The sequence below is a fragment of the Grampus griseus genome, assembly GCF_964374135.1.
Source record: "Grampus griseus genome assembly, chromosome: 2".
Classification (NCBI taxonomy): Eukaryota; Metazoa; Chordata; class Mammalia; order Artiodactyla; family Delphinidae; genus Grampus; species Grampus griseus.
The window spans coordinates 49,999,918-50,012,378 of record NC_139018.1 but is presented as its reverse complement, the minus strand read 5'-3'; the positions used below and the strand labels follow the sequence as shown (position 1 = coordinate 50,012,378).

The 12,461-nt window shown below is 45.5% G+C and overlaps 1 protein-coding gene across 1 annotated transcript in view; it reads right to left on the bottom strand.

The window, feature by feature from the left end:
* The window catches only part of CDKL1 (cyclin dependent kinase like 1), a 61,129-nt gene extending 52,430 nt beyond the window's left edge, over positions 1–8,699 (bottom strand). The window contains exons 1-2 of the mRNA XM_082647114.1: positions 8,658–8,699; positions 7,786–8,073 (exon numbers count right to left, since the gene is read on the bottom strand). Of these exons, the coding sequence (XP_082503240.1) occupies positions 7,786–7,953 (168 nt within the window). The 5' untranslated portion in view covers positions 7,954–8,073; positions 8,658–8,699. The remainder of the gene's footprint in view (positions 1–7,785; positions 8,074–8,657) is intronic.
* Between the last annotated feature and the right edge of the window lie 3,762 nt (positions 8,700–12,461).

Genomic DNA, 12,461 nt, shown 5'->3' with positions numbered 1-12,461 from the left:
CAAATGGCAATATGATTCCATCTCCTTGTTGTTGCTCTTGCTTTTCTCATCTTATGGAAGGAGGATAGTCAAACTTTGACTGATGTTGGTCTGATCTACTCTAAGGCCCCTGTACCGTCTGCCTCGCTGCCCAACATCTGCCCAGGGAACCTCATAGCTGCTGGCTGGTATTCTTTGATTCCTCTTCCAATAGTTCTACCATTTGCATCCCACAGAGAGAAGGTTCAGTAGCATAGAGGCTTGGGACCTTAGTAATACAATGATTCTGGGTTGGTTGGCTTGTGTTTGTTTTGAACCACACAGTTCTTTTCTTGCTGGACACACAGATATTCCCCAGGGGGCTGGGTTCAATTACAGCCACCTGCTTTATGCAGAAGCAGTACCCACTTCTCGCCACAGGCCTGTGATGCCAGACTTCTTGATTTAAGATGATTTCCTTTCAGGGACTGTCTCTCTCTCTCTCTCTCTCTCTGTCTCTGTAACCTGGCTTCTGTCATGACCATGGCGCCTCCTATCCAAAATATCTTTATATGCCTGGGACTTCCTTGGTGGTCCTGTGGTTAAGAGTCCATGCTCCCAATGCAGGGGGCCCAGGTTCCATCCCTGGTCCAGGAACTAAGATCCCACATACCGCAACTAAGCACGCGTGCCGCAACTACTGAGCCCGCGCTCTAAAGCAGAGGTCCCCAACCTTTTCGGCACGAGGGACCGGTCTCGTGGAAGACACTGGGGTGTGCGGTGTTTCTGGTGGTAATGCTGGCGATGGGGGAGCGGCAGATGAAGCTTTGCTTGCTCGCCCACTGCTCATCGCCTGCTGTGCGGCCCTGTTCCTAGGGGTTGGGGACCCCTGCTCCAGAGCCTGCACGCCACAACTAGAGAAGCCCAAGCACCGCAACAAAGACCCAGTACAGCCAAAATTAATTAATTAATTAGGAAAATGTATCTTTATATGCTTGAACCCTAGTTATGGAAAAGGGTTGAACCCTCTCCTGAAGGGTTCATGGCTCACAACACAAATCAGATGTCGTACACCCCGCTAGAAGAAGTTCTAGGCCAATAGCTTTAAGACAGCTGTGGGTCCTGTTACATGAAGACAAAGAAGAGTGTGTGGAAAGAACCTAGCAACATTCCAAATAAAGAAGAGGTGGCCTAATCTCCTAACTGGTCCATGAACTGGTCTTTTAGTATGCTATAGTAGTTATTTTGGGTCATGGTCTAGGTTGGTAACTCAAGGTCATGGCTCCAGGAATTCTCTCCCTCCATTAGCATACAAATATACGTATTTCTCCATATTAAAAACAACTTCAAAAACTCTCTCTTGACGCCACATTCTTCCAAGCACACACTGCCCCATTTCTTGGCTTCCTTTTATAATAAAATTCCTCAGAAGAGTTGCCTTTATCACTGTCTTCATTTTGCTCTTCTCATCCTCTCTTGAACCCTCTCTGATGAAGCTTTCATCCCTACCACTCTACTCAAATAGCTCTCATTAAGGTCTCAAATGACCCTCATATTTTCAAAGCCAATGGCTAATTCTAAGCCTGTACTAAAGGTGACCTTTGACACCATTGAGCAACCCCCTCATTCTCGAAACATTTTCTTCCCTCAGCTTTTTTTTTTTTTTTTTTTTTTTGCCACACCACACAGCTCACGGGATCTTAGTTCCCAGACCAGGGATCGAACCTGGGCCCCCTGCAGTGGAAGTGCGGAGTCCTAACCACTGAACCATCAGGGAATTCCCTTCTCTCAGCTTTTAAGAACATTGCTCTCGGGATTTTCCTGCCTTGAAGATCACCCCTTCTTACCTCTTTTGCTGGTTCCTTAGCTTCCTGACCTCCAGATGCTGGAGCTCCAGGGCTCAATCTTTGGTACTTGTCTCTCCATTCCCCATGGTGGTAACTCCAACCCGGACTTTTCCCTGAATGCCAGACTTGTGCATTTAATTGCCCACTTTACAGTGGGTTTACACCTCAAATATAACATATCCAAAACAGAACTTTTGACTTCCTTTCCCCCAGATTTGCACCTGGGTCTCCCTATCACAGTGAATGATCTCTTCATTCTTCCAGGTACTCAATTGAAGAACTTTGGAGTCATTCGTGATTCCTCATCCAACCATCGGATTCCTATGCGCTCTTCTCTCAGAATAAATCTTAAATTTGACCACCTCCACTGCTGCCCCTCTGACCCAAACCCCATCACCTCACACCTGGATCACATCAGCAGTCTTCTAAAAGACCTTCCTGCTCATGGAGCTGGAGTAACCAGCAGCTAGAGGAACGCTTCTAGGGTATAAGTCATGCCAGGGCACCCCTCTGCTCAAAACCCTCTGCTGGCTCCCATCTCATTCAAAGTAAAATCCACAGTCCCTACCATGGCCCACAGGGCCCTCATATCTAACCCCCTCATCTCTCTAACTTCATCTCCTATGGCTCTCTTTCTCACTTCCCCTGCTCCAGACACACTCATCTCTTTGCTCCTCCTAGAACACACTAGAACACACCTAGAACACCTCACTTGATCTTGCCTTGGGGCCTCTTACTCTTCCCCTTGCTTGGAATGCTTTCCCCCTAAATGGCTGCAAGAGTCACTCCTTCACATTTCTGCTGGAATGTCTTCAAATGTCATTCATCAGGAAGGCTCTTCCTAACCACTCTATATAAAAAAGCTAGCCCCTCCATCACCTCTACCCCCTTATCCTGCTTCATTTTCACCACTTGACGTATAATCATTTGTTTACTGTTAGTCTCTCCTTATTTGTGAGGACAGGAGCCTAGAACAGTGCCTGGTACATGGCAGGAGTTCTGTAAAAACTTGCCAAATGCACACATGTCAACTATCTTACACAGAGGTGTCTCATCAGAAACACTGACTGAAAATATTGACTTCTTTCTTTTTTTTCCACAATGGAAAGTGAGCTTGAGAAAGGGTAGGATAGTTGCTTTGAGCTCAGGTATGGCAGTATAATTTTATTACTGTCACTAGAACGGTACTTAATGTTCTTAAAGTAGAGTACAAGCTGACTAACTTTAACTGGAGCAATTGTTTATTTTTCTAAAAGCCTGGAAAAAATAAGATTCAAATGAAAACATTAAAGGGTTGACTATAGCAGGACCTCTTGGTGAAGAGCGAATTACATTTAGTTTAGGGAGCAGTTTATTAGCACAAATACTGAATTTATCTCATAAAAATGTGTCACACTTTTTCCCCCAAATGGCATGAAGTAATGTTATTTGAAAAGTGTTTCAATTTTTCAGAAAAAATGTTTTCTAAAAATATTAGCAAAATAGGTTTCTTGATAATAATTATTATCTTTAAAATCATTTACCAATGTATAGTTACATCTTCATATATGCTTTCACATCAAGAACGAGAAACACTGTAGATGTGGTGCCTTAATAATTATGCAATTGACTGCTGGACAATTCACTCCCATGATCTTATCTGCTTAATGGAAACAACTGTAATTTTTAAAAGAGTCTGACAGCAACTATTGGGAGTTGCTTTAAATCATTAAATAAATGGTTTAAAAAACATACAAGCAATTCTCTGAGGACAGATACATGCAAAATTCTATTATAACTTAATAGACTTCCCTGGTGGCACAGTGGTTAAGAATCCACCTGTCAATGCAGGGGACACAGGTTCGATCCCCGGTCCAGGAAGATCCCACATGCCGCGGAGCAACTAAGCCCGTGTGCCACAGCTACTGAGTCCACGTGCCACAGCTACTGAAGCCCATGCACTCTAGGGCCTGCATTCTGCAACTACGGAGCCCTCATGCTGCAACTACTGAAGTCTGCTCGCCTAGAGCCCGCACTCTGCAACAAGAGAAGCCACCGCAATGAGAAGCCCGTGCACCATGACGAAGAGTAGCCCCTGCTTGCTGTAACTAGAGAAAGCTCGTGTGCAGCAACGAAGACCCAACGCAGCCAAAAAAGAAAAAAAAAAAAAAAAAATCCAAGGGACCATTCAGTTCTTTTGTGGTATTAGTATTTCGTTGTATCAGATAGATCCTATAAGTAGGACATCACCTGATCTGGGGAGTCTCTTTGTTCGCAGACATAGTACTAACTTTCATGAAATTTAGGCTGCACAAAACAGCTGATGTCTTCATTTTCATCAATGGATAGTGAAATGAGAAAAATAAGGGCAATGATCCCTCTCTCTCTCTCTCTCTCTCTCTCTCACACACACACACACACCCCTACACTCATACACTCTCACACACCTGAGAAATGTATATATAGAGAGATGTTGTTTTAGTTGTCAACTACTCTCTCAGGGAGACTGCTTTTTTCCTAAAATTGGGTCTTTCCTAGTTTTTCTAAAATATTAAAACGTCCTTTCATTTATGAAGTGATGATGATAACCCAGCCTCTTAAAATGCCGACCAATCTGTAAACAAAAAAATTTTTTTTTGGAAATTTTATTGATCCATGAAATTCAAAAGTCTGCAAATGATAACTTTCTAATAAAAAATCTTGGCTGGCTTCCCTCTTTTCACGTGAAAGCCAGACTCCTCAGCCTGGCATTCAAAGCCTTCTACGTCTGGTCTTCATCTACCTTTCTTGCTTTCCTTATCATAATAAGAGCAGTCTGGGCCTCAGCCCTTGCTTGTTCTCACCTGCTAAGGTCACTGAGGTACCTTCAGCCTCAGTCTTCCTAGTTCTTGACCTTAGCAGGGGTCATTAACAGCCCCAGTTCTGTGAGGGGTGTGCAAGGAAATTCCTAGGAACTCACACTCACTGAGCCCCTGAGCCCGTGAACCTGGGCCCATGGAACTGTGCTTGGTTCCGGTTTAGTATTCCCCTTCCATGGGCCCTAGAGCTCTGCCTTGAATGCAGCTCAGATGGGGCCCTAAAACACTAGCCTAGACCTCAGCAGTTTCCTGTTCTCAGGGACAACAACATGTCCCCAAGGCAGGCTCCAAACCCCAAAGGCCACCTGGGACCAAGGTGAAGCTATGTGCTAATCATCACTTATCCCAGGGCCAGACCTGTTTTCCAAGAAATTCCTCACACCCCCTCCTAATGCACGCTGGCTTCCTTTCCTTCTCTTTTCTCCCGGGCCTATTAGCCCAGCAGGCATCTAGGCTAAGACTTTGGGGTTATTACCTGTGTTCCTTCAATATACTGTTTTCCACTTATGCACCTCTTTTTTCCCTAGGAGAGACTGTCTGCCCTGAATGCCTTATCTCTTATTCCATGTCTCCCTAAACATTTCAAAGTCTAGTTCAAGCAAGCCTCCAAACACTTTATTTAGAGGGTTCATGACAGGCATGGGGAGACAAGGTGAATGACACAGGCCCTGCCCATTAGGAACCCAGTGTATTGGGTGTAAGAGCTGAGGGGAAATTCATCTTCCACCGGTTAAGCATCTGAAAGACAGGATGTACAACTTCACATAAACATTGTTTTAGGTACAATGGAGCTCCATAAATATTTACTGAATAAGTAAGTGGAGAAAGTATGACTTCATTTAACAAACCCTCAATTCATTTATCCAGCAAATATTTAAGCACCCATTATGTGTTAGGAATATCACAGAATTCTGAAAAGTTAGGGCTTGACGGGACAGGCTCTACTGATAATCTAGTCCCATCACCTGATACAGATCAGGGGCATCTCAGCTGTGCACTTGATTTTGGAGAATGGAGTGCTGTGTGCTCTGTACTCAGGCTCCTGTGCACTCAACTGTATCCTTCAGAGGACATCAATATTCAGTTACTCATGAGAACACATCTGACTTCCTAATTTATTGGCAACATCTACCCTTCCTAAGAGTTTATTTTGTTAACATCTTTTTTTCAATCCAACAATAACATTTATTGGTATTACATGCCAAGTGGTTGATACAGAGATCTAGAGGCGAGGTCCCCATCCTGGGGGAACTGAAGTAATTCAGGGACTAAACTCGTAAACACCGTATTGCTAAAGAATAGTGAGAGGTTTCAGAGAGGCGCTCGCAGGTGACCTTCAGAATCAGAAAAAGAGTATCTCTCCACTAGAAACAGACTGGCTTTTCTTTGGAGTAAATGGGCCCTTTGAAATACAATTATCACCTTCTCCACTAGGGAAAGCCTGAGAAAGTGAAAAACATCCATGGGCGCCAGAGAAACAGTGAGACCCTCTCTCTCCCTGTGTAGAGAGTGGGGAGGGCACGGCAACCAGGCGGTGGGATGGGCAAACACTGCTTGTCTCGCTCTTTCCTAGGGGAGTACTTCACAGGGGCTTTGGAAGTGTCTTCTCAGAATTGACAACAACCAGTTGGTAAAGAATGTCCTAGACCCAAATAAAGAAAGTCGTCCCCACCCGTTTTAATTTATCCAGAGCCCTCCACTTCCCATTTGGGTCCTCATCCAGAGATAACCCCACACACGCAATTCATGGGGAGAAGAAGACTTTTAGAGAGGCCTGGAGCAAATGGAGAAGCAAAGGTGAGAGAAAATCCCCTGGATGTTCCATTGAGCTCGCACGAGGTTGCTCTTTCCTTGTTGGATAGGTAGTTGTACTTGTCAGAACACAGAGGCCCTAACTGTTTAAAACCAACCCCTACGGAGAAAGTTAATCTGTTGAAAGTTAACCCACACTGCATTCATTACAGGACGCATTCTACGTAGGGTAGGATTTGGGTTTCATCGTCACAGAAATTCAGAAAAGAAGGAAAGATACTTTCCTTCTTCATTTCCATTCCAGGAAAAAAATACTTTCAGCTTATAATAAACAACTCCCCTCCCCCCTCCATGTCATGGTCTCCAAGAGTTAACTGATGAACATTTTTAAAGCAATCATTTCACTTTTTTGAGAAAAATCCTTCTTCTAGAGACAAGACGTTATAAAGGTCAGCCGTAGATAGATGTGAGGCATAATGAAAACCTGTCAGCTTTCTAGCTGTTTGAAAACAGGTGAATGATTAATTCTCTTCATGGACTCAAAACATCAACAGAAGCTAGTCTAGAAGTTTAAAAATCATGGAAAGTTCCTGTACTATAAAAGTTGATGGCTTTTCATGAACCAGATCTACAGGTGACATGGGAAAGAAGCCACTGGGAAGAAAAATAAAATATTCCACAGCAAGTCTGAAAGTGAATACCATCGTTCCCTGCACTTAACGTCTCCACTTTATAATTCATTATATAATTGGTGACTCACGCACAGATGTCCCATTTGTGTCACTGAGGACAGAAGTCCGTGAAGGAAGGAGATGCGGCCACATCTCAAGGCATTTATTTCACATAACACGACTCACTTTAATTTTGTTAGTCCATGAAACTTCACTTTAAAGAATCCATTACCAGGACTTCCCTGGTGGCTCAGTGGTTAAGAATCTGCCTGCCAATGCAGGGGACAGGGGTTCGATCCCTGGTCTGGGAAGATCCCACATGCAGCAGAGCAACTAAGCCCGAGCGCCACAGCTACTGAGCCTGCGCTCTAGAGCCCGCGAGCCACAACTACTGAAGCCTGAGTGCCTAGAGCCGGTACCCCACAACAAGAGAAGCCACTGCAAGGAGAAGCCCGTGCATCTCAACGAAGAGTAGCCCCTAGAGGGGTGGGATAGGGAGGGTGGGAGGGATACACAAGAGGGAGGGGATATGGGGATATGGGGATATATGTATGCATATAGCTGATCCACTTCAAATACAAAATTGTAAAGCAATTATACTCCAGTAAAGATGTTAAAAAAAAAAAAAAAGAGTAGCCCCCGCCGCAACTAGAGAAAGTGTGCACTCAGCAATGGAGACCCAACACAGCCTAAATAAATTAATTTAAAAAAATCCATTACCTTGAGCATGTGGATTTCTCGAAGGGCGATTTTCTTTATGACAGGGTCATCTTCTGATTCCAGAAACCTCTTGATGGCCACAATCTGACCCGTGTCCCTGTTTCTGCATTTGAAAACAACTCCATAGGATCCTTCGCCAATTTTCCCAATTTTTTCATACTTCTCCATCACAGAAGAATAAATCTTCTTTAAACGGATCTTCACATAGTTTGAAAATGTCGCTTATAAAATCTTGGCTTGAACGCACTGCACTAGAGCTTCACTCAGCGATGGGTCTTTGTCAAGGACCTAGAACAGAAGACGGCACTCGTTACAGAATTAGGAACCGACCCATTCCCTTAAAGCCTCGCCCCTCAGCCGTGGCCACTTGACCAAGGGTGACAGCCTGGAGTCAGCTGCCTTTGATAACTCAAGTTTAATCGTCTGTTATATACCCTGCAAGTTAAAATGTAACCCGTCATCCTAAAACGAACTGAGTTGTAAGACAATCTATCTTTTTAATGGTAAATTCATCCTATCTAAGACACATGAGCTGGCTGGAGGACCGGGAAGGGTAAGGGCTTCCCCGGTTCTAATATCGGGTTTCATTTCCCTTCGCGGGCGGCGGCGGCGAGGCCCCGCCGGAGGGGAGAGCCCTGCGAGGCGCGCGCTCCGCGCCTCCTGAGGCGGGCCCGGAGCTCTGTGGGAAGCAGGGACGCGCCGTCCCGCCGCTGGGCGGGGCCACCTCTCCCGCCCCGCCGCTGCTGCGCGGTCGCGGGGAAACCCGCCAGCGTCGCCCCGGCTTCCCACCCGCGCCCCAGCCCCCGCCGCGCAGCCTCGAGCGGCGCCACGTGGCGGCCCGGCCCGCGCCTCCCTCCCCGCCCAGGACTCACGGCGCCGCAGCTGTCGGGCCGGCTAGCTCCTGCCTCGCCGACTCCCGCCCAGCTCGGTCGCGGCCGGCCGGCCCGTGATCCCTATGGGAACCGCCCCCCGCTCCGGCCTGGCCAGGGCGGGGCCGCAGCGCCCCGGCCTCCCTCCCGGACCCGGTCGCCGTCCTTGCTGCGGCGAAAGGCCCTGGTGGGCTGCCTCGGAGCCCGGGAGAAGCTGTTCTGGAAGTGGGCCCGGGTCCCTGCACGTCCCTCTGCCGGGGAGAGGAGGCCCGCAAGATTGCAAACTCCAGCAGGTCGTGGAAGACGCAGCTCTGGCAGAGTCTGCCGGGAAGACGCCTGCGCTAGGAGCCCCTCACCCCACGCAGCCTGTACCACACCGTGTGATAACTGTGATTACTCCCCTGTATTCTCCGCGAGACTGTGAATGCCTTGAGGGCAGCTTCTGTGTCTCTCCTGGTCAGTGCTGTAGCAGCCAGTAATGAATGAATGAGAGAAAGGGAGAGAGGAAAAGAGGAAGTATGATGACAGTACGATGACTGAAATTGGTTAGAGTCTGCACGTACCCCCACTAGCTTGGGAGTTGGGGTGGGGTGGGGCGGTGCTTGACCATTGACTTCCACTAGAGCTGGGCTTATAATGTGGGAGATGGAGGCTTACAGAGCCTGCCCTATCTTACGTTCCTTATTTACATCCTTCTCCCGGCTGGCTCCTACTCGCTCAGGTCGAACGGAGCACAATGATGGAAAATTAACGGACTTGGAGGAAATCACGAAATAGGGTAATTCGCCACTGGGCAGATTGCCTCAGTACTTTATCATCTATCCCATTCCATATGCCCAGCATTGAGATGGGTGTTGCCTGGAAGCCATAGCTGAGGAGAGAAAATTTGCATACTGCCTACTAAACGGGGACCAATCCTGTGCCAAGCAGCGTGCCACTAAATGTAAATCAGGATAGGGTTCAGGAAGGAGCTGGAGCTGGGAGGAGAGAGATTGGTGGCTGCCTTGAAAATGGAGTGGCATATAGATGGAGTCCAGGGATGGGCTGGAGGTGAACCTCCCAAAAATGGTTTGCAAATGGCGACCATTGATGTGTTTTCTGTCTCTATAGTTATGCCTCTTCCAGTATGTCATATAAATGGAATTATACATTATGTAGCCTTTTGAGGCTAATCTTCTTTCACTTAGTATTAATATATTTGAGATTCATCCATATTGTTGCATTTATCAGTAGTTCATTCCTTTTTATTACTGAGTACTATTCCATTGTATGGATATTGTTTATCCACTCCCAGTTGAAGAACATTTGAGTTGTTTCCAGTTTTGGTGATTATAAACCAAGCCACTGTAAATATTCATGAATGGTCTTTTGTGTGAACATATGTTTTCATTTCTCTTGGGAAAACAATACCTAGGAGTACTGCTGGGTCATATGTTAAGTATGTGTTACTGTAAGTGACTGCCAAAATGTTTTCCAAAGTGACTGTACCATTTTACATTCCTGCCAGCAATGTTCCAATTTCTGCCTCTTTGCCAACACTTGGTATTCAGTTCTTTTGACTCAGTCATTCTAAAAGGTGGGTAATGGTCTCTTGTGGTTTTAATTTGCATTCCCCTAATGACTAACATTGAGCAGTTTTTCATATGCTGATTTGCGTTTTCTTACTTACAAGTTCTAGAAGGTTTTTGTAAATTCCTTGAGCTTTTCTATGTAGACAGTCATCTACAAATAGGGACAGTTTTAGTTTTTCCTAACTGGTATGCCTTTTCTTTCTTTTTCTTGCCTTATTGCACTTGGTATGTCCGTCCTCCAGTGTAATATCAAATAGAAGTGGTGAGAGCAGACATCCTTATTACTGATCTTAGGAGGAAAACATTCAATCTTGCACCACTAGGTATCCTGCACTAACTAGATTTCTTTGTAGAGGTTGTGGTAGGCAGTCTCTAAGATGGCCCTTAATGATCCCTGACTCATGGTATTCATGCCCTTGTATACTCCCCTTGTATATTCAGTGTAGGCTTGACCTACTGACTTGCTTCTAAGGAATAAAATATGTTTAAAGTAATGGAATATCACTTTTGAGATTAGGTTACAAAGAGACTGTGATTTCTGCCTTGAGTACTCTCTTGTACTCTCTTGCTCACTGCCTCTGAGGGAATCCAGATGCCATGTTGTGAGCTGCCCTATGGCAAGGAATTGAGGCGACCAACAGCCAAGAAGAACATAGTCACTCAATGCAGTATTCTGTGAGGAACTGAATGCTGCCAACAATCTTGTGAGTGAGCTGGGAAGTGGATCTCCCTACCACCACCCCTGCTCCTGCTCCAGTGAGTCTCCAGATGAGCTCGTAGCCCCAGCTGACAACATAAGTTCACTTTTGTAAGAGACCTTGATTCGGAGGCACCTAGCTAAGTCATACCTAGATTCCCAGCTTCCAGAGACTGTGAGATAATCATTGTTTGACATTTATGCTTTGGGGCTGTTACACAGCAATATAGAACTAACACAGAAGCTGTTTATTAGATTGAGAACGTTCTTTTTTTAATATTTATTTTTTGACTGCGTTGGGTCTTAGTTGTGGCATGCGGGGTCTTCCCTGAGGCGTGCAGGATCCTTTGTTGTGGCGCAGGCTCTTCGTTGTGGCACACACAGCCTTCTCTCTACTTGTGGCGTGCAGGTTTTCTCTCTCTAGTTGTGGAACGCAGGCTCCAGGGCGCATGGGCTCTGTAGTTGCGGTGTGCAGGCTCCTGAGCATGTGGGCTCTGTAGTTTGTGGCACACGGGCTCTCTCGTTGAGGCGTGAGAGCTCAGTAGTTGTGGTGCGTGGGCTTAGCTGCCCCGCATCGTGTGGGATCTTACTTCCCCAACCAGGGATCGAACCCGTGTCCCCTGCATTGGAAGGCAGGTTCTTTACCACTGGACCACCAAGGAAGTCCAGAGAAAGTTCTTTTTAATTGCAATTTGCTGAAAGGTGTTTTTTTGTTTTGTTTTGTTTTTAATAATGAATGGATGGAGAATTTTGTCAAATACTTTTCTGCATCTATTGAAATAATGACTTTTCTTGTTTAGTCTGTTGATATAGTGAATTACTGTGATTGATTTTAAAATGTTGAACCAACCTTACATTCCTGGGATAAAACCAGTTTGGTTATGGTGTTCTATCATTTTGATACACTGCTGGAGTTTATTAATAATATTTTATTAAGGATTTTTACATTGTTTCTGAGAGATATTAATAGTTTAATTTTCATGACTTTGTCTGGTTTGGGTATCAAGGTAATGCTGATCTCATAAAATGAGTTGGCAAGTGTTTCCTTCTCCTTTATCTTCTGGAGAAGTTTATATTAAATTGTTATTATTTATTCCTTAAATGTTTGGTAAAATATGCCAGTAGAGCCATCTGGAATTTTCATTTTTGAAATGTTTTTAATTACAAATTCTACTTCTTTATTATATAAAATATAGGACTATTCAGGGTATCTATTTCTTTTTTTTTTTTTTTTTTTTGGGCGGGGGTATACAGGCCTCTCACTGTTGCGGCCTCTCCCATTGCGGAGCACAGGCTCCGGACGCGCAGGCTCAGCGGCCATGGCTCACGGGCCCAGCCGCTCCACGGCATGTGGGATCTTCCCTGACTGGGGCACGAACCTGCGTCCCCTGCATCGGCAGGCGGTCTCTCGACCACTGCGCCACCATCTGTCATTTTTGATGTTAGTAATTTGGGGGGTTTTTTCCTTCTTTTTCCTGATCAGTTTGACTAAGGCTTACCAATTTTGTTGATTTTTTAAAAGAAACAGCTTTTGACTTA